This window comes from Mustelus asterias, chromosome 15 (assembly GCF_964213995.1).
Source record: "Mustelus asterias chromosome 15, sMusAst1.hap1.1, whole genome shotgun sequence".
NCBI lineage: Eukaryota > Metazoa > Chordata > Chondrichthyes > Carcharhiniformes > Triakidae > Mustelus > Mustelus asterias.
Window position 1 is genome coordinate 89,556,294 of NC_135815.1, and position 20,932 is coordinate 89,577,225.

Sequence of the window (20,932 nt, forward strand, 5' to 3'; positions counted from 1 at the left end):
AGAAACAGTTGGCTGCTGTGATGGATAGCAGTTGGATTAGAGGGAAACAGTCAGGTCCTTCTGCATGGATGAGCCAAGGCAAGTTGGAAGTCTCCCTCATCTGTTCCAGTGGAACAATTCCTCTTGACCTATGGGTTCTTCCCTGTGTTACGGTGCCAGAGCAGAAACCCCAAAATATGTTATGAAACATAACTAGACCCCAATATAGACCCCTATAGTTTTTCTATATTGGCATTAGTGTGAGGGTATGGTGTTTTGCTCCAGGTGTGATTCTACTGACACACTAGGAAGTTTTTATCAAAACAAACTTTATTTAACAATACAATTTAACTATAATGAATGAATTAGCTTAACTTTTACCAATTTAAATATAACAAGATACAGTTCTTAATTACTAACTTATCTCTATTAGTTCCAATTTAAGCAATATTCCTCTTATAGACTTAAACTTCTCTTCAAAACCAGTTAGCAAACAACAAAGGCTTACGTGGTTTTACTTGTTAACTGTCCGAGAGCCTTTGAACATCTCTGGAGAGAGAGAGAGACTCGTCTTCTGACAGCCCATACAGCAGCCTCAAGCGACAGGGGTAGAGAGAGAGACAGAGAGAGACAGACATCTCTTGCTTCTTTCAGGACCAGGCAGAAACTGACCATTTAAAAAATCAAAGAGAACTGTGTGTCTTTCCTGCAAGCTTAGCTCCACCATCCCCACAACTCTGCCTCTGTCAATCAACCCATTCAAAACCCCCACTCTGAAACCCCAAAATAAACAAGAATGCATTACTCAGATTAAAACGAACACCCCATTATCTAAAACCAATTATTCTGCTGCATTCTCAGCATGGAGCTGTCTGGCGTGCAGACAAATCGGCACCGAGTAAACAAGAGCTGAATTTTAAACATACCCCTCACAAGAAACATAATATAAATACATTTCTTAAGAGCATCAGACCTATGAATACAGTCCAAGACAAACATCAACTTCTCCTGCAGGACCATCAACTCAGCAAAAGAGGATCTTTGGTCTGCCCAAAATTTGTTGGTCTTACAATTCAAAGAATTGTCCATGACCGAATGCTGCAACCAGGCATATTTCAAGGTTCAAGGCTACATGCTGAGGGATGCAGCAGGTTCAATGAGAATAGGACACTGTCTAGGACAGAGGGCTGGGAACTGTGTTAAACCCCTGGTCTCTGTCATGAAATGTATATTTCAAGTATGACACGTAATTGCAAATATACTGAAACATTTCAGAGTGCCACATGCTGTGTGGAAAGAATTTGGGCTGTATTGTACTTCATGTAATTTTTACTTATTCAGTTAGTTTAGCTCAATTGGCTGGATAGCTGGTTAGTGATGCAGAGCGATGCCAACAGCATGGGTTCAATTCCTGTACCAACTGAGATTCACGAAGGCCCACCATTTCAACTTTGTCCGTCGCCTGAGGTGTAGTGATCCTCAGGTTAAATCACCACCAGTCAGCTCTCCCCCTCAAAAGGGAGAGTAGTCTATGGTCATCTGATACAATAGTGACCTTATCTTTATTTGGTTATGGGATGTAGGCATCGCTGGCTAGGCCAACATTTATTACTCATCCCTAATTGCCCTTGAGAAGGGGATGTTGAGCCCTCTTCGTGAACTACTGTAAGCCATGTGGTTTAGGCACACCCAGTGCTGTTAGGAAGGAAGTTACAGGATTTTGACCCAGCAACAAGTGAAGGAACAGCAATGTAGTTCAAAGTCTGGATGGAGTGGAACTTGCAGTTGATGTTGCCATTCACTTGCGGCCCTTGTCCTTCTAGATGGTAGAGGTCACAGGTTTGGAAAGTGCTGTCGAAGGAGCCTTTGTGAGTTGCTTCAGTGCATCTTGTAGATGGTACCCATTGCTGTCACTGTGCATCAGTGGTACAAGGAATGAATGTTGAAGGTGGTGGATGGGGTGCCATTTTAAATATTCACTCTCTCCATTAACTATACACAGCGACAGCAGTGTGTACCATCTACAACGTCCAATTTGAATTGTTCCAGAGTGCAATTTTACACTTTTTATGAATAAAGTATAGTTTTAGAAAAAATATTCTTATGGTCCAGCATACATATTACACACCAACTTAAGTGACTTATAAATTTCCAATACATCTGATAACCTTACCCTGCAAAGCATTCTTTCAACATTCAATTTGCTCCATGATTATTGTAAAAACCTCAACTAAAATGCAATGTATGATATGCCAATTTCAATGCAATAAGTATGCTTTGACATTTAACCAGGTATCATGTGGAATCAGCCGTCTCCCTATTAATTTATTTAGCAACACAACAGGGCACATTTGACTGAATATTGTTTCTCGATTGCAAGTCATTCCAGCATTTAGAAAACACCAAGGAAATAACAAGTACAATTCTCCAGCTTTTTGTGAAATTTGTGGAATCAATCACAACAGATACAAGTAGAACTGCAAGAGAATCATTCATGGTCAATCCAATTTTTGATGTAGGTTTTCCATACTTCAGTCACCAATCCCTACCACTGCCACTAATGATGCCGAATTGTGTTTCTGAATTCGTTTTGAACAACAGGTGCTGCTCATATTCTATTGCTTTTATATCCTGGTAGTTAATTTCTTAATGAGTCATTAATTGGAAAATTACATATGAAGATGATTTAATGGCGCAAGTAAAAGTGTCAACTACTTGAAATCTAATTACAGTAAACATATTGCAGTCATCATTAAAAGGATTCCATATATAAGTGATTAGCAGCTACATATGATTCAGTATGCCTTTCTCTGACAGATGTCATTTTCTTAAACAATGCAGCGATATCTGCAATTTGCCAATCTAAAATGGCGCTTTCTGAATAAGGATCTTTGGAAGATTGTGGCTAAAGCAATTTCCTCACCTACTTCATTTAAAACTGCGGGATAGAAACCATCAGGTCTTGGGGGATTTTACATTTTTAGCACCACTACGTTTTTTAATACTTTTTTTTTTTTACTCGTGTTAAAAGTGAGTTCCAGTCATCGATTCATTCATAGTTTGCTGAAAATGTCAGGAATATTACTCTCTACTGTGAAGACTGATTTATGGCAGATTAACGACGGCTCAAAATGTTTACACATTTCAACGAAAATGGTATAAGCAAAACTGAAGAGATCAGGAGGTTAAAGCAGCAAAGCCAAATTTATTATTTTCTCGAGTACCGAAGGAACTAGCAGAATGTGCCTTTACTTTACAAAATATTCAAATCAAAAACTGACATCTACAAATCAGTGAGTTTTACCTCATTAATGAGTCTTAGAGTACTCTTATAAGTCTTTCTCCCTTTTGAACACGTGGGGGTTTTGGGCAGGGGGCTTCAGTCTGCAAGAAAGTGCTGCAAGTCCAGTCCAGTTCTAGTGCTCCTGTTCACTGCTGTTTTGTTAAACTTCATTATTTATTTGTGTAAAGAAAATCCTTCTTTAAACAATGGATGCGACTACCTTATTTGTGGATGCGCGTATTCACATTTTTGGTGACAAAGGAGAAACGGAAATGGAACACAAAGCAAAATTGTTCTTTGTTCAGCTTGGCAACACAGGGTTGCATACAGTGAGTTGTGAATTTATTCGATGGAATGTCAAGTCAGTAGCACCATGGCTATGTCTGGGGCGGTCGGAGAGTTTAATGAGTGAACTGAGGACGGGACTGAATACATAGACAGGGTGCAGCATTTTATTTAAGCAAATGGAATAGAAGATGCGGCAAAGTAATGCTCGATAGCCCTGAGTGTGTGGGGGACTGAGGACTCATAAGACGATGAGAAATTGGCCACAGCACGGAAGCCAGGGCAGATTTCCTATGAAGTCTTAGTTGCTCTGGTCCAGAATCACCATGATCCAAGCTCTCAACGATTGTTCGAAGATTCAAATTTCATAGCCATTTTCGAAAACCAGGTCAATCGGTAGCTAACCTTATGGCAGAAATACATTAGCTTTCAGAAGACAGATTTCAGGGCAGTTTTAGATGTGCTCAGAGACAGGCTGGTCTGTGAAATTAACGAGGACAGCATTCAGTGTCAGTTGTTGGGGAAGTCACACTTACTTTTAAGAAGGTTCTCGAAATTTTGAAGGGCATGGAAATGGCTGCTAGGCATACCAAAGATATTCAGCAGGCTAATGGTAGCGCCCAGGCAGGGGCGCTGCACTAAACACAGAAAGAAGCTTCCAGAAAAAAAAAGTTAAAAGCAGTGGAGTGTTTTAGGTGTGGAAGGCCACACTACGCCAATCGTTTAGAATTCATAGGAGGCGGCCATTCAGCCCATCGAGTCTGCACTGACCACTATCCCACCCAGGCCCTATCCCCATAACCCCACTTCTTTACCCCACTAACCCCCTGACACTAAGGGGCAATTTAGAGTGGCCAATCAACCTAACCTGCACACCTTTGGCGTGTGGGAGGGAACTGGAGCACCCGGAGGAAACCCACGCAGACACGGGGAGTGTGTGCAAACCCCACACAGACAGTGACTCAAGCCGGCAATCGAACCCGGGTCCCTGGCGCTGTGAGGCAGCAGTGCTAACCACTGTGCCAGCATGCTACTGCAAGTTTATGGATGCTTGTTTGTCTACAATGCAGCAAGGGCATTTAGGAAAGGAATGCAGATGAAAGGCAAAGGCTGAACAAGAATATTTAAATTTAATGAAGGCTCAATCAGCTACACACCACGTGGAAAGCTCGGAGCAGGCAGCGAAGCATAACCACAATATGTTTACTATTAATGAGGTATGAGCAGAGCCTATGTTTGCTACAGTTGTAATCAACGGAGAGCAAATCACGATGGGGGTGGACACAGGAACCTCTGCATCTGTAATTAATGGGCAAACATGCAAGTTGACATGGAATTCTAACCTACAGGACAGGTTATTGGTGATCTGAACACCCAGAAACTTGAAGTTTTTGATCATTTCCACTTCATTCCTGTTGATGTAGACAGGGGCATGTTCTCCACTCCACTTCCTGAAGTCAATGACTATCTCCTTCGTTTCACTGACATTGAGGGAGAGATTATTGTCGTCGCATCATTTCACCAGATTCTCTGGGTGGGATTTTCCAGCCGCGCTCTCCCTCAAAACCGTAAAAATCCTGCCCGAGGTCAACGGACCTTTGCATAGTCAGCCCACCTCCCCGGCAGGTGGGTGGGAAAATACCACTTCCACTGGTGGCCCCTGCCAGTGGCAGCAAATGGGGCAGAAAAATCCACTCGACTCCTTAGGTCCCTTCATCACTGCAGCCATTTTACATGAAACCTAAAAATTTCCTGCACCTTCACTTGCATGTCTGTGTGGAGTTTGCACATTCTCCCCGTATTTGCGTGGGTTTCCTCCGGGTGCTCCAGTTTCCTCCCATAGTCCAAAGATGTGCAGGTTAGGTTGATTGGACATGCTAAATTAACCCTTAGTGTCTCAGGATGTGATAGGCTAGATGGATTAGCGGGGATAAGACCTGCGTAGGATTGGTGTTGGTGCAGACTCGATGGGACGAATGGCCTCCTTCTGCACCAACACCTTCTATGGATTCTATGTACGTGTTCATCCAATCCCATTTATCAGCCTCTTTTTGCCGAAGCTTGTTTCGCACTTAATATCTTGCATGTTCCTCACTAGCCCCCTTACACCCATTCGGTTTTTAATAAGAAAAAAATCAAACTGGACGAAAATTAAGAATGGAAAGTAACATTACAATTGCCAAGTTCAGCATGCTAAATTTTATTGTGAAAGCTTTTGGCAGTTACTTTTCACTAGTTTTAAATAATTCCAGCTTTGCATTGCTGTTCACCTAATCAAACACTTGACAAATGTGTAGCTGAAAGTAGAGTAGAAATTAACCTTGGAAGACTTCAGTCAGAAAAGCCAGTCACTACACTTCTCAAAGATGTCACTGTTGGTTACACCAAAGGGTGGTGATTATTAAAGACAGGACATTAGACTCAATTATTAGAATGCTTTGCACGGCTAAATTCGCATCTCACTTGATTATTTTTCTTTACTTTAACTCTCTGTGGTCTTAACCATGACTGGCGGGGGCAGCCGACAGTCATTCAAATTAGAAGAATGACAAGAGTTAGGTATGTCTAGGTTAAAATAAAATTTGGGCTCATTATAATGAACATGAGTATAATTAGGGTTGATGGAAAGGTTACTGAATGTTTGTCCAAAAAAAATTACAGCAAGTGAAATTACATTTACAGGACATGCATGCATGCTGTTGGCAAGACTTTGCACATTACAAAGTAAGTAGTTAATGAAAACCCAGCCTTAACGAAAACACTTTGGATCACATGCTGCAGTCCAGGACTGCTCAACAGTATCCAAAGCTCTCAAAACATCCCACATCACCCATCCACTGCAGTGAACAAAAGCAGTAATAGGCCAGTGACAATAATCCCCATGTACAATATAGCTATTTGAGGACAAGAAAGAAAGACTGGTCTGTGGGTTTTAAGTCCAATTTTAAGAGAGTTTTTTTCTTTTTTCAATAAAATCTTTCCCTAGAGTCTTCATTTCAGATGTTTTTCCATTGAAAATTTCACTTAGAAAAGCCTTTGTGTAGTCTATGCTATCGAGTCCTTTTAAGATTAAAGATCATTTCATACAAAAAGAATTTTTTTTTGACAGTAATAGATTTTGCAAATCAAGGCGTTTAAGTGCAGACTTACTCCTTCTGACAGTGTCTTTATCTGAACACAACAGATATTTTAAAATGTTTTCAAGATATCTAGTGGCATAGTTAGAACTAGCAAAGGACTTGGAATTTTAAACCGTAATGAATTGGTTTTATTTTGCTGTGGAAAGTTGATGAGCAATGTGAGTTGTTGTTAACTAAAATCATCAGAACATTTCACAAGTTTAAATGTCTAAAATGTTCACCATCTTTGAGCTTGTCCACCCACAATTATTACCGCCCCCCACCCCCCAACAGAAAATCGTGAGCACAAAGGCAGAGAAGTGTGAAGCGGAAGAGCAGGGAAAGAGCAGAGGAACAAATAGAGGAAAAACAGGCGAGAAAGAAAAGGACTAAGTGCTGGGGAAAGGAAAAGATTAAAACATGAGGCAGAAAGAAACAAAAACATTACAGGAAACAATAAAACTAAAAAAGGAAAAGAAATTTAAGATAAAGTCACGGAAAGGAAAGGGGCTCACACACAGACCAAGCCTGGTTTCTGCAACACAAAAAGATAGCCAAGAGAAAGTTTATGGTGTGATCCACATACACACGAGCAACATGCACTCAAACACATATGCACCCATGAGTGTGTACACACATTCACCTGTAAGTACTGGACAGCAATTAAGGAACAAAAAAAAAATCCCACTGGTTTTCTCCTCATTAACCCAGGAGCACTGAAGTCAACAGTACCATCCTTAACTCTGCTCCAAGTGAAATTAGCAAACTTAGGTAAGCCCTGGGATCAAAGCTAAAGTAGCGCCTCTGCGCTGCAATTAATGGATAAATTGACACACAAATCATGGACAATAGTCACATTCCTGGACTATTTCTTCTTTATGTTGATTGCAGTAATGGAATCGAGGGGTGCATCAATATAGGTGCATGTAAGGCTGGCAACAGTGGCATAGTGGTCATACCACTGAATTGGTGATCTAAACGCCTGGACCAACATTTTAGAACATGGCAGCTGGAGGAATTTAAATTCAACAATGAATAAAACTAGTATAAAAAGCTAATCATGAAACTACTCTCAAAAAACCATCTGGCTCTCCGATTTAGGAAGGAAAAACTGCCATCCTTATCCTACATGCCTTTCCAGACCATCAGCAATGTAACTGACTCTTAACTGCACTCAGAAATGGCCAAGCCACACAGCTGTACTATCCCACTACAGAAAAATCTGAGGAATCGACACACACTGCCCTGTTGAGTCCTCCTTGCTAACATCGGGCCCAAAATTGGGACAGCTGTCCCACAGCCTAGAAAAACAACAGCCTGACATATTAATATGTTCAGAATTATTCCTTACATCTAATGACCCAGATTCCTCCATCACCATCCCTGGGATGTTCTGGCCCAGTAAGAAATCTCAACACCAGGTTAAAGTCCATCAGGATTATTTGGTAGCACAAGCCATAGAAGTCTCATGACACCAGGTTAAAGTCCAACAGGTTTATTTGGTAGCACAAGCCAAATAAACCTGTTGTACTTTAACCTGGTGTTGTGAGACTTCTTACTGTGCTTACCCCAGTCCAACGCCGGCATCGCCGCATCATGTTCTGGCCCTCCAGCAGTTCAAACCCACTAAAGATGGCAGTAGCACTATGGTGCTATACTGTCAAGATAGAGTGACCCTGAGACTCCTCACATTGACTCCAGAGCCCATGAAATCTCCTGACATCAGGTCAAACATGGGCAAGGAAATCTGCTGATTACCATCTCCCTCAGCTGACAAAGCAGTACTCCTTATGTTAATCACCGCTTGGAAGAAGCACCAAGGGTGGAAAGGATGAAGAATGCACTCTGGATGGGGGACTTCACTGTCCGTCACCACGAGTGGCTTGGTAACGCCACCAGTGACCAAGCTGGCCGGATCCTGAAGAACATACCACCAGCCACTGGCCCAGTCTGGCAAATGAGAGAATGGACAAGTGGGAAAAACGTACCCAACATCAACCTCACCAATCTACCTGTCGGAGATGCATCTGTCCATGGCTATGTTGGTAGGAGTGACCATCTTGCAGTTCTTGGACATGAAATTTCATTTTCACATTGACGATACCTGCCATCGTATTGCGTGGCATTACCAATGTGCTTAATGGGATAGATTGAGAATAGATCTAGCATTTCAAAAATGCCCATCCGGACATCAGCAGCAGTAGAATCGTACCTAACCACAATCTGTACCCTCATTGCCCTGCATATTCTTCCCTCTACATTAGCATTAAGCAAGCGAAACAGCACTGGTTCAATGAAGGGTGTTAATTTTGAAATAGGTTCGGATATTATTCAACATTAAAAGTCAATCATAGATAGAATCCCCACATTGTAGAAAGAGGCCATTCAACCCCATCTGGTCTGCACCGACTCTCTGACAGAATATCTTACCCAGGCCCACTTCCATTTTCCCCATCCTCGTAACCCCACACATTTACATCTCACCTACACACCTTGGGAAACTAAGGGGTAATTTACCATGGCCAATCCACCTAACCTGCCCATCTTTGGACTGTGGGAGGAAACCGGAGCACCCAGAAGAAACCCATGCAGACACGGGGAGAACGTGCAAACTCCACACAGTCACGCAAGGCTGGAATTGAACTTGGGTCCTTGGAACTGTGAGGCAGCAGTGCTAACCACTCTACCGTCGCTATATACATTAAGTTGTTGCAATGCAAATAAAATATTTTGTTGAACTTTAAACAAAATATACTATGGCTTGTTTTATGACAGAAAACGAGCAGTCATAATTGATGTGTTACAAGTATTCTTTCAAAGAAGGCTGAGACTCAGAATCCCTACAGCACAGAAGGAGGCCATTCGGCCCATCGAATCTGCACCGACAACAATCCCACCGTATCCCCATAACCCCACATATTTACCCTGCTAACATCCCCCAAAACTAGGGTCAATTTAGCATAGCCAATCAACCTGACCCGCACATCTTTGGACTGTGGGAGGAAACTGGAGCACCCGGAGGAAACCCACATAGACACGGTGAGAACGTGCAGCCCCCACACAGACAGTGACCCAAACCGGGGATCGAACCCATGTCCCTAGCATTGTGAGGCAGCAGTGCTAACCATTGTGCCACCGTGCCACCCTCCAAACACTTAATTATGTATCTTAATTTCAAATAGATGGCTGAGAAAACAGACTGCCAAACAGCCCAGATTATCCATCTTTCAGGTTATAGATTTGTAGAAATTTCTGAAGAAAAATGCCATTGTACTTCAAAGTAGAATTGAATTGCCTTCAATTTTTCACTTTCAAGTGGTTATTTAATTATTTCTTCAATTATCATTAGTGTATTCCATATCCTAATGACACTTTGCGGAGGCAGAACTTTAACTCATCCTAACCCTAAATTCATGCTCTTGATTGGCTAGTCGCAATAACATTTCAATATTTACCTTCTCAAACCCTTTTAGCAATTTTGAACAACTTGGTGAAGTGCTTCTTTAATCTCTGCTGTTAATTTTCAGTTCCATCATCAAAATTATTTTCTCCTATCCCAGTTTATCAGCCCTGTAATTCTACAATAGACATAGTCTGTACTTTATTCTTCCCAATAATGGGATGTTCAAAACTGAAAGCAGCTCTCTGACAGTGGCTTAGCCAACATCGCTCAGTTTCATCATCTCCTCTTTACTTTTGTATTCAATGTCTTTGGTTGTGGTTTTTTCCATAACAAACAAAACACCTTGTTCAAATATGAAATGAATGGCCCGAACTTTCCACAAGCTACAGGAAGTGTAGGCTTCTAATGCTTAAACAATACTACATTTAAATAATATATAAACAAATGCAAATTAAACCATTAATTCTGCCCTACTTTATCCCCTACCTGTAAGGGTGGTAGCATTGGATGAACTTCGTCTCTGCCAGTTGTGTGCTGTATCTGCATCAATAGCATCGTCAGTTACTACACCGACTTTTAACTCTTCGTCAAATGTCTTCCACTGAGTTAAGGATAGCTCCGTTTCATTGAAACTATTAAAATCATTGGATGTTTCACTACTGATACTCTCACCTAGTTGTTAGCAGAGAAAAAAAAAGTTTTTTTAAAAAAACACACGTTGAATGTCGATTTCCCCCTTTAAATTCAGATAAAAACTGCATGTTTTAAAATACAAATCGTTTTGAGATAAATTTTCATGCTTCAGATTTGAAAATCTTTCACTTACTCTTTAACAACAGTTTAATGAAAGTTTAACCTTTACAAATGCTCACACCGTTCCCTATCGCGTTGTTAATGTATTAATTCACATATCACGATTACAAAGTAGAAAAACTTAGAAGACGACTGGGTCATTCTGTACGCAAACGGAACAGAAAAACAGTTTGGAAAAACAAACAGCTTGGCATCCAGTGATTACACTAATGCTCAAATACCTCAGTACTTGCAATGCACTGTTGACCAGGAATCAATTTGTCTCCCCACCTATGATGCATTTCTAATTTCCCCCTTCGTAAGTATCCAGCTATTTGTGTGTGACTGTTAAATATTTCCACTTCCTGCTGGTCTTTGTAGCAACTTTGATAACACTACTGATTGACAGCTACTCTATCCTCCCACATGATTAAAAGATTTGTATTTTGCACTGCAGAGAAATATGAGATTTCCGAATTCCAGAGTGATCCATAAACTCTTGCTAAGAGTAGGAGGAAAGGAGCAATGAATATGGAAATCCGACCATGTTTGAGAAGAAAGTCGAATGTGTAGCTCAGTAATGTGAAGAACTCGGACACAATAAATGTCAAAGCCACAAAGGGAAAGAGGGCTACAGACATGCTGAAAGTCCACATAGGGTGAGCAGAGCACAGATCTGAAAGTCCAGGAGATAGATCAACCAACCATCATCTAAATGAGCAAAAATAGTCACATCGAAACAACTTGGAATCATGGTCAAATTGTCTGCTTTTCCAAGATGGGCAACCCATGTTCCAATCCTGGTGACAAGATGATGCTGAGCTGACGATCTTGCTATCAATCCACCAGGATAAACTCAAGGACAATGCTGCCTTTTTTCAAACTGTCTAAGCTGGAAGTCACCAAAGGACAGAAAGTACACTGCAAATTTAATGACTAAATAAGTTGCATTATATGGTGTGATGGAGTATGAATTTGTCAATCTGAAAGTGAAAAAAAATCACATAATGAAAGCTAATTTATCAAACTTCCCAATAGATAACATGTCAAACTTCAGTTGATCCATGGGCATCATCACCCCAGATAAACTGAACAATGGCAACTTAAGTCCTTTGACAGGTCTAAATGTGGAACACAGAAATAACATAGTTGACGCAAAGTATTTTAATCAAATGGATTCTCTCCTCTTGGAAGGAAGCAAGGATTGCAGTTCAAAATCTGCTTCAATCTCACCAAATAAAATTATTCAAAATTAAATTATTCGCCTGACAGACCAAAATATGAAGAGTTCAGGACTCACTCTTATTTCTCAATCTGTGACTTCCTTGGGATGATTGAAGTGCATCTTCATTGCTTTCTAGCTCACCAGGACTGCTGCTCCTACGTATCATGATCTGCGACAAAAATTCAAGAGAAGCACTTGTGTAAATTTGGCTTCTCCCTTAATTTTGCTTTGCAATGCATTCAAATAGTCAACTAACAAACAAGATGTATAAAAGATACTTTTCTCCGTAAAGGTATATATTTAAATATCTACGCAGGGATATTTACGTTTAAAGAAGTTAATGACAGTTTGTTGAAAAGGACAAAGTACTTTGTCCAAAAATAGCAAAGGCATGACTTTTCTTTAGAATGATCTTTTTTTTATAAAATGGAGGCATTCTGAAGTAAGCACTATCAACTTGCCAATTAAAAATAAAATGTGCTGGCATGTTTACCCACACAAGTGCATTGGTTTAATACTTCTTGCGGATATTGCTCACAAATTGGAGGACACACTTTGAGAAAACAGGAATGCTGAAACCACATAATGCACAATTTATTATATAATTAATATAACCAATGGAGCTCTTACACCAATAATTACTTCCGAACAGAAGTAAACAGATTGCTTTGAGGAAAGATGTGTGTTGCTAAACTGAAGCTGTGCTTGACACGACCTTTCATTTAGGACTACAAACTGAACAATGATCTCATTTTCCATGAGCTCAGCTATTACCTGTGGAGAGCTTCCCTAAATATGCACATGCTGAGGTTAATTAGGTAATTTCAAATACTACACTGTATTTTTTTGGACTTTGGGGACAGGAAATAGAGGGGAATTGAATTTGACACAGAATATCAACTCGCATATTGTAACAATTTAAAACTTATTAATTGTAACAATTTAAAAAAGTCTCGTTCCTAACATGTGTTCATAATCACGTGTGTCAAAGCATTTAGCATCCAGAAGGCTGGGAAAAGAATTTCATTGTCAACTCATGTTACCATCGTCCCATAATCATTAAAGATCATTGAAATCAGTGTTTACCAATTTTCGCCACTACGTTACCACATTTTGGGTGGCACGGTGGCACAGTAGTCAGTACTGCTGTCTCACAGTGGCAGGGACCCAAGTTTGATTCCCAGCTCCGGTCACTGTCTGTGCAGAGTCTGCACGTTCTCCCAGTATCTGCGTGGGTTTCCTCCGGGTGCTCCGATTTCCTCCCACAGTCCGAAAGACGTGCTAGTCAGGTGCATTTAGAGTCATAGAGGTTTACAGCATGGAAACAGGCCCTTCGGCCCAACTTGTCCATGCCCACCCAGTTTTTGCTACTAAGCTAGTGGTACCACGCATTTACCATGCTAAATTCTTCCTCAGTGTCCCCAAGCAGGTGCCAGAGTGCGACGATTAGGGGATTTTCACAGTAGCTACATTGCAGTGTTAATGTGAGCCTACTTGTGACAGTAATAAATAAACTTTAAAAACTTTTTCAGATGGTAAATCAGTAAAAATGAACATTAGCCCAAAAGAAAAAAAAAAATAGAATTCCCGTTGTTTTCTTACTGCTCCAAAGGTGAAACTGAGCATGTAGTCCGTGTTGTATGAAGTACAATGAATTGCTGGACTCATGGGTGTGATGCCCATGCACTTTGGACCTGATTTTTTAGCAAGAAATGATGGACGTGAAATTTGGATGTGTGTCAGTCTTCACAGTGGAAGACACAAATAACATGCCAGAAATGGCTTCTGCTTGTCCACAAACGCAAACAACAGTTTGTTGATACCCATGCTGACTTCACCCTACCAATGTCTTGTTGCCAAAGCTTTTTGTCGTGCACTCAGGATAAATGCAAGAATGCCAAATATCAATCACACGGATCACCAAATTTAAATACGGACTCGTTATCTGCTATTTACTTTGTTTTTGCGACCAGCTTTTTACGCATCTTAATTTTGATGGGTGCACATCTTTGTAACGTGAACTTCCCCTGAGCTGATTCACATGGGATTTTTGCTGTTGCTCCAAGCCCCACCATTGCATTTATACTTTCTTTTAAACTTCTTTATCCCTCCGGGACGCTCTCTTGTCTTCCCAAGAGTTCCCTGCTCTCAAGTACTCTGCCCTCCCAATTTTCTAGCTCAACCCTTGATATTCCTACTCTATTGCCACCATCCAAAGCTTGATTCCTTCTCACCCATCATCCCCTTAACCCTTTACGATACATGGCTGTCTTTTCAGCGATATTTAAGATTGATCCTCCCTTGACTGTATTCTAGACTTAAGAAATACTTAAGGTAATTTTATTTGTGTGTCGCCTTACAACTGGAGTTTCATTGTCTTTGCCTCCACATTTTCTGTTCTCAACAATGGTAGTCTTTGAATCAGAGTTACTGAAACTAGCCGAGTGTTCCCACTTTTGTCCTGTAATAAACACACAAGAAAAAGGTTTATATGTATGTGAGGTTTGAGCAAACTGTTCATTACTTCCTAAACTTTACACCTGTCTTTTTGGTAAAGGGAGTCTTTAAGTTTACAGGCTTAATACATTAGATCAGCAAACCATGCCAGCTTTAAAAACATCTTGGGCATAATGCCATTATCTCTCATGTAAAAGTAAATAACATTAAAACATGCTCATGGTGGTGAGATAGGGCAGCACGTTGGACAGTGGTTAGCACTGCTGCCTCACAGCACCAGGGACCCGGGTTCGATTCGGGTCACTGTCTGTGCGGAGTCTGCACGTTCTCCCCGTCTGCGTGGGTTTCCCCCGGGTGTTCCGGTTTCCTCCCACAGTCTGAAAGACGTGCTGGTTAGGTGCATTGGCCGTGCTAAATTCTCGCTCAGTGTACCCAAACAGGCGCCGGGAGTGTGGCAACTAGGGGATTTCCAGAGTAACTTCATTGCATTGTTAATGTTAGCCTACTTGTGACAAAAATAAAAGGTATTCTTAAATTTATAAACATTTGGACAGCAAACAATGGAGTGTTCAACATTTCTTTTCGAAATAGTGCACACTTTATTAACACCATCTTAATTGCTCAAAATCTTTTTTTAAATAGTGTGAGACACACAGTGCCCTGTACCTCAACAACTAACCTGGAGTTTGTAAAGTTTTGTTGCCAGCAAATCGGTGTGAATTTTATCTCCCACGCACTGCACACCATCCCAGATCTTAGATAATGCCAAGCTAGGCATCAAAATGTTTATCAGTCTTTGGCTAGGGATTTTTATTTACTTTTGATGCATCACATTGTTGTGATTCCTTCATCCCATTACATCCTTATTATTTACCATCATTATTAATTTCAAGTGATACTACATTACATTCAATGAAAAGATTTTACTTTGCCCCAACCACCCCCTCCAAAAAAATCTTAAGTCCTGGTACACGAATGTTGTTGTATTATTTATTCATAGTACCTTGCAGCAGTTCAGACTGGAGTTGTTCAGCTATATCAGAGGTGCTGCTGCTATGGGCAAGTTTTTGTTCTTGATCCAGCATTGAACCACACATCAGTTCTTCTGCATCTGGTGTACTTTCAGGCTGTTGGAACTCTTCATCTTCTATGTGTACATAATAACATTTGGCAGTGAGTGAAATCTAATCTGCGTCTTTCCCTTTGTTCGTCACAAAAACATATTTGAAATTGACGCATTAAACCTTAGTTGCCCTCAAGACAAGGCAATGTCTTCCCCTCTTTTTAAACTATAGTCACGCTTGAGACCATGTCTACCCAGATTCAGTGATTATCCTAGTTAAAAGCCAATCAACTTGCACCAGTGGACTAACTGTTGTTCAGGAGGTATCACCACCCCTTGAATTACAAGGAATTTGTAATGTAGTAAAAGATGTTATATTACATATTGTGCTCACAGAACTTGTGAAAGGAATGTAAATCTTAACAGCATTTTCTTTCCCTTTGAATTTTCAATCCAAACCAAAAATTAAAACCAAAGTTAACTTGGTGTGAAAAATTAAGCACTATGCACAACTGCTCCCCGCATTGTAAACATGCGCAACCACCATGATAAACCTTTTTCAGTACAGGAGGAGCTGTTTGAAGTGAATGGAGTTCAAAATAACGATGCAGTTAAATCTGCCTTACTAGGAAAATGTAAAACACAACCAGGAAATTTCAGAAATGAATGGAACTACTAACATTATTTACATTATAAAATGAAACCTTCTGCTGCACCTAGTGTTAGGGGTAAGCACAACTATTTCGTCCCATCTGCTATTCTGTTGACAAAAAAATTACAAACCGTTCTGCAATAAACACACTTTCCAAGTCTTCAAATTTACTTTTGCATTTAATGCACACCTGACTATAAGGCCCATTGCCCCGTACAAAGCATGTTGTATGAAAAACACTGAACAATGTTTGTAAAGGTATTGCATACATCATATATCTGGATTGTAGCCCATATTTGTTTATAATGGTGGCATTTTACACGCAAAAGATTTAATTTTTAAGGCTTTTCCTGCAGGATCAGATAGAGATTTGTGGACTGAGCATTTTGTGAACCACCTGGTATTTATGTCAACAGTTTTTCTAACTCAGATTAACTGTGCTTAAGACTTTACGCATGGATATTAAATGCAACAGGACCTGGTTAAGAAAGACAAGAATGCAGATTTTCCTTGAATGAGAATTGTGTATTACCTATTTAGGATTGAATGCATTTATACGAGGAATATTATTGTGGGCTTAATTGAATAGGTGACATATCACTCCATAGCAAAGTAGCTTGAATCACCATATAACAGAAAAACAAATGAGCCATAAGGTAGTGCAAATATGCAACACCAATTCACAGACAGAAAGCCAATTCACCTTGAAGCATGATTTCTTACAGGCCAAAAATTCTCTTATAGCTAGACTATCTTCCATCTGTAGGTGGGGCATCAATTAATAAATAAACACTTTAAGGATCAAATAATAAGCATAATCTTTGCAGCAGCAAATAAAATATTAGGGTTTACCTTTCCTTTTAATCTATGTTTTTAAGTCTGTGAAAAAATGTCCAACCAAAATGGACAACTCATCAAAAGTAGCAAGAGAATAAATTTTAACCTTGGCTACATTAAGATAAATCTACAGCTTTATTACTGGCCCTTTTCCCTTAGGAGCTGACACCAATTTATTAGCAATACGCATCTGTGGATAAATCCTGTGCACTTGCATCCCATTCCCCTTTCTTCAGTTTATGACAGAGGCCATCAAAATGTCACTGATGAGATTAATCATTAACACTGATCCAAGAGCAGTTTAATGAGAGCAAAATAAAATACAAATAGCTTATTGACCAAATGTACATTATACACATTTCAGTGACTATTGTTGAAGAAAGAGACATGCTACCAAAGCTTTTCATCCTGACAGATGCAAGAATACCAAATCTCAAAAGGGAACAATAATTTATACTGCATGAGAAGAGGGTGCTGACAGGTTGGCAAGTGGACTCTGGTAGCATTGAGAGGCCTCAACACCAACCCAGACATGTATATCGGTACGCCCAAAGGGACTGGAATAGTCAGCCTTAACAAGCGTGGCTACATTAACAAAATGCACACTGTTCAAGACGTATCCAAATTTCTATCCATTGGACCCATTTCTAAGCATGACCGCACAGCCCTGCTTGAAAACAAGTTACAAAATGCCTGTTGGACTTGTGCAAGAGTAACAGCCTGCCTAGTGGTGAATATGATAGGATTCGGTCTCGTGGCTTACCGTGCCCACGTATGTATGCACTGCCCAAGACACAAAAGTGATGTCACTTTACCTCCCATCTTACCTGTGATTGGTTCTGCACAACATCAATTAGCCAAATGGCTGAGTGAGTTGAGACAATTACTGAGGAAGTTTTCCACATATACGGTGAATTTCTTCACCGTTGCAAAGACCATACGGGACTTGCACGTTGATAGTAGTGTTGTGTCCACGTACTCATTCGAAATTGCTAGCTTAATCATTAATGCACCACTCGAGGAGGCAATAGACACTTGCACCATGTTACCAATGCATGTCTACCTAGACATGCTGCCATTGGCTGAACCTGTATTTATTGAACTTGAGCTCAGCTACCCACACAGTTGAGCTCAGTCGTAACAACATCCATTCATGTCCAAATGCTTGGTGTTGCCATGTGAGCCTCCCTAGGCCCTGCTCTTGCAAACATCTTTGTTGGTTTCCACAAGAAATGCTTCTTTGATGGAATGACTCCTAAATTGATGGAATGACTCCTAAATTCCTACTCCTTATGTAGATGATCCCTTTGCTCTATTTGAATCTGGGGCTGCAAATTTTCCTTATACACCTTAATGGGTTCCATTCTGAGCTCAAAATCACCTCTGAAACGGAGCAGTGAAACAACACTCGTTCCTTGATGTGTTCATTCAGAAATCTGTCAATAGGTTTTCTACTACCGTCAACCGCAAGCCCACCTCCACTAGTCAACATAGGGATTGGGATGCCTACAGTTCCATGCACTACAAGATTGGCATTATTGACAACTTCATAATTAGGGCCGGAGCCATTTGCTCACTGTGCAAACTTCATGCCAAAAGAAGCTGCATCAAACCTACCCTGCAGAATACTCGCTACCCTGATCAAATCGCTATATAGAACATAGAACATAGAACATAGAACATTACAGCGCAGAACAGGTCCTTCGGCCCACGATGTTGCACCGACCAGTTAAAAAAAAAAAAAATTGTGACCCTCCAACCTAAACCAATTTCTTTTCGTCCATGAACCTATCTACGGATCTCTTAAACGCCCCCAAACTAGGCGCATTTACTACTGATGCTGGCAGGGCATTCCAATCCCTCACCACCCTCTGGGTAAAGAACCTACCCCTGACATCGGTTCTATAACTACCCCCCCTCAATTTAAAGCCATGCCCCCTCGTGCTGGATTTCTCCATCAGAGGAAAAAGGCTATCACTATCCACCCTATCTAAACCTCTAATCATCTTATATGTTTCAATAAGATCCCCTCTTAGCCGCCGCCTTTCCAGCGAAAACAATCCCAAATCCCTCAGCCTCTCCTCATAGGATCTCCCCTCCATACCAGGCAACATCCTGGTAAACCTCCTCTGCACCCTCTCCAAAGCCTCCACATCCTTCCTGTAATGTGGGGACCAGAACTGCACACAGTACTCCAAGTGCGGCCGCACCAGAGTTGTGTACAGTTGCAACATAACGCTACGACTCCTAAATTCAATCCCCCTACCAATAAACGCCAAGACACCATATGCCTTCTTAACAACCTTATCTACTTGATTCCCAACTTTCAGGGATCTATGCACACATACACCTAGATCCCTCTGCTCCTCCACACTATTCAAAGTCCTCCCGTTAGCCCTATACTCAACACATCTGTTATTCCTACCAAAGTGAATTACCTCACACTTCTCCGCATTAAACTCCATCCGCCACCTCTCGGCCCAACTTTGCAACCTGTCTAAGTCTTCCTGCAAACTACGACACCCTTCCTCACTGTCTACCACACCACCGACTTTGGTGTCATCAGCAAATTTGCTAATCCACCCAACTATACCCTCATCCAGATCATTAATAAATATTACAAACAGCAGTGGCCCCAAAACAGATCCCTGAGGTACACCACTTGTAACCGCACTCCATGATGAATATTTACTATCAACCACCACCCTCTGTTTCCTATCCGCTAGCCAATTCCTGATCCAATTTCCTAGATCACCCCCAATCCCATACATCTGCATTTTCTGCAGAAGCCTACCATGGTGAACCTTATCAAACGCCTTACTAAAATCCATATATACCACGTCCACTGCCTTGCCCCCATCCACCTCCTTGGTCACTTTCTCAAAAAACTCAATAAGGTTAGTAAGGCACGACCTACCTGCCACAAAACCATGCTGACTATCACCTATCAATTCATTACTCTCCAAATAACTATAAATCCTATCCCTTATAATTTTTTCCAACATCTTGCCGACAACAGAAGTGAGACTCACCGGTCTATAATTCCCGGGGAAGTCTCTGTTCCCCTTCTTAAACAATGGGACAACATTCGCTAACCTCCAATCTTCTGGTACTATACCAGAGGCCAACGACGACCTGAAGATCAGAGCCAGAGGCTCTGCAATCACTTCTCTTGCCTCCCAGAGAATCCTTGGATAAATCCCATCCGGACCAGGGGATTTATCTATTTTCAGACCCTCCAGAATATCCTGCACATCCTCCTTATCAACTGTAATACTGTCTATTCTACTCCCTTGCAACCCAGTGTCCTCCTCAGCTATATTCATGTCCCCTTGCGTGAACACCGAAGAGAAATATTGGTTCAATGCTTCACCAATCTCCTCCGGTTCCACACATAACTTCCCTCTGCCATCTATAACTGGCCCTAAACTTGCCCTAACCAACCTTCTGTTCTTGACATACTTATAGAACGCCTTAGGATTCTCTTTAACCCTATCCGCCAAAGTCTTCTCATGTCCCCTTTTAGCCCTTCTAAGCTCGCTCTTCAACTCCCTCTTAGCCAATCTAAAGCTTTCTAGTGCACTACCCGAGTGCTCACGTCTCATCCGAACATAAGCCTCCTTTTTCTTTTTAACCAACAAAGAAACTTTTTTGGTGCACCACGGTTCCCTAGCCCTACCAATTCCTCCTTGCCTGACAGGGACATACCTATCACAGACTCGCAGTAGCTGCTCCTTGAAAAAACTCCACATGTCGGACGTTCCCAGTCCCTGTAATCTCCTAGTCCAACCTATGTTTCCTAATTCTCTCCTAATAGCCTCATAATTACCCTTCCCC

At 41.1% G+C, this 20,932-nt stretch overlaps 1 protein-coding gene across 7 annotated transcripts in view; it reads right to left on the reverse strand.

The window, feature by feature from the left end:
* ralgapa2 (Ral GTPase activating protein catalytic subunit alpha 2) overlaps positions 1-20,932 on the reverse strand; it is a 487,945-nt gene that overhangs the window by 298,695 nt on the left and 168,318 nt on the right. For 6 of the 7 annotated variants that reach the window (XM_078230304.1, XM_078230302.1, XM_078230303.1 and 3 more), the window contains 4 exons: positions 15,547-15,690; positions 14,447-14,547; positions 12,162-12,255; positions 10,556-10,741 (listed from right to left, as the gene is read on the reverse strand). In XM_078230304.1, the coding sequence (XP_078086430.1) occupies positions 10,556-10,741; positions 12,162-12,255; positions 14,447-14,547; positions 15,547-15,690 (525 nt within the window). The remainder of the gene's footprint in view (positions 1-10,555; positions 10,742-12,161; positions 12,256-14,446; positions 14,548-15,546; positions 15,691-20,932) is intronic. The other variant, XM_078230299.1, reaches the window with a different exon arrangement.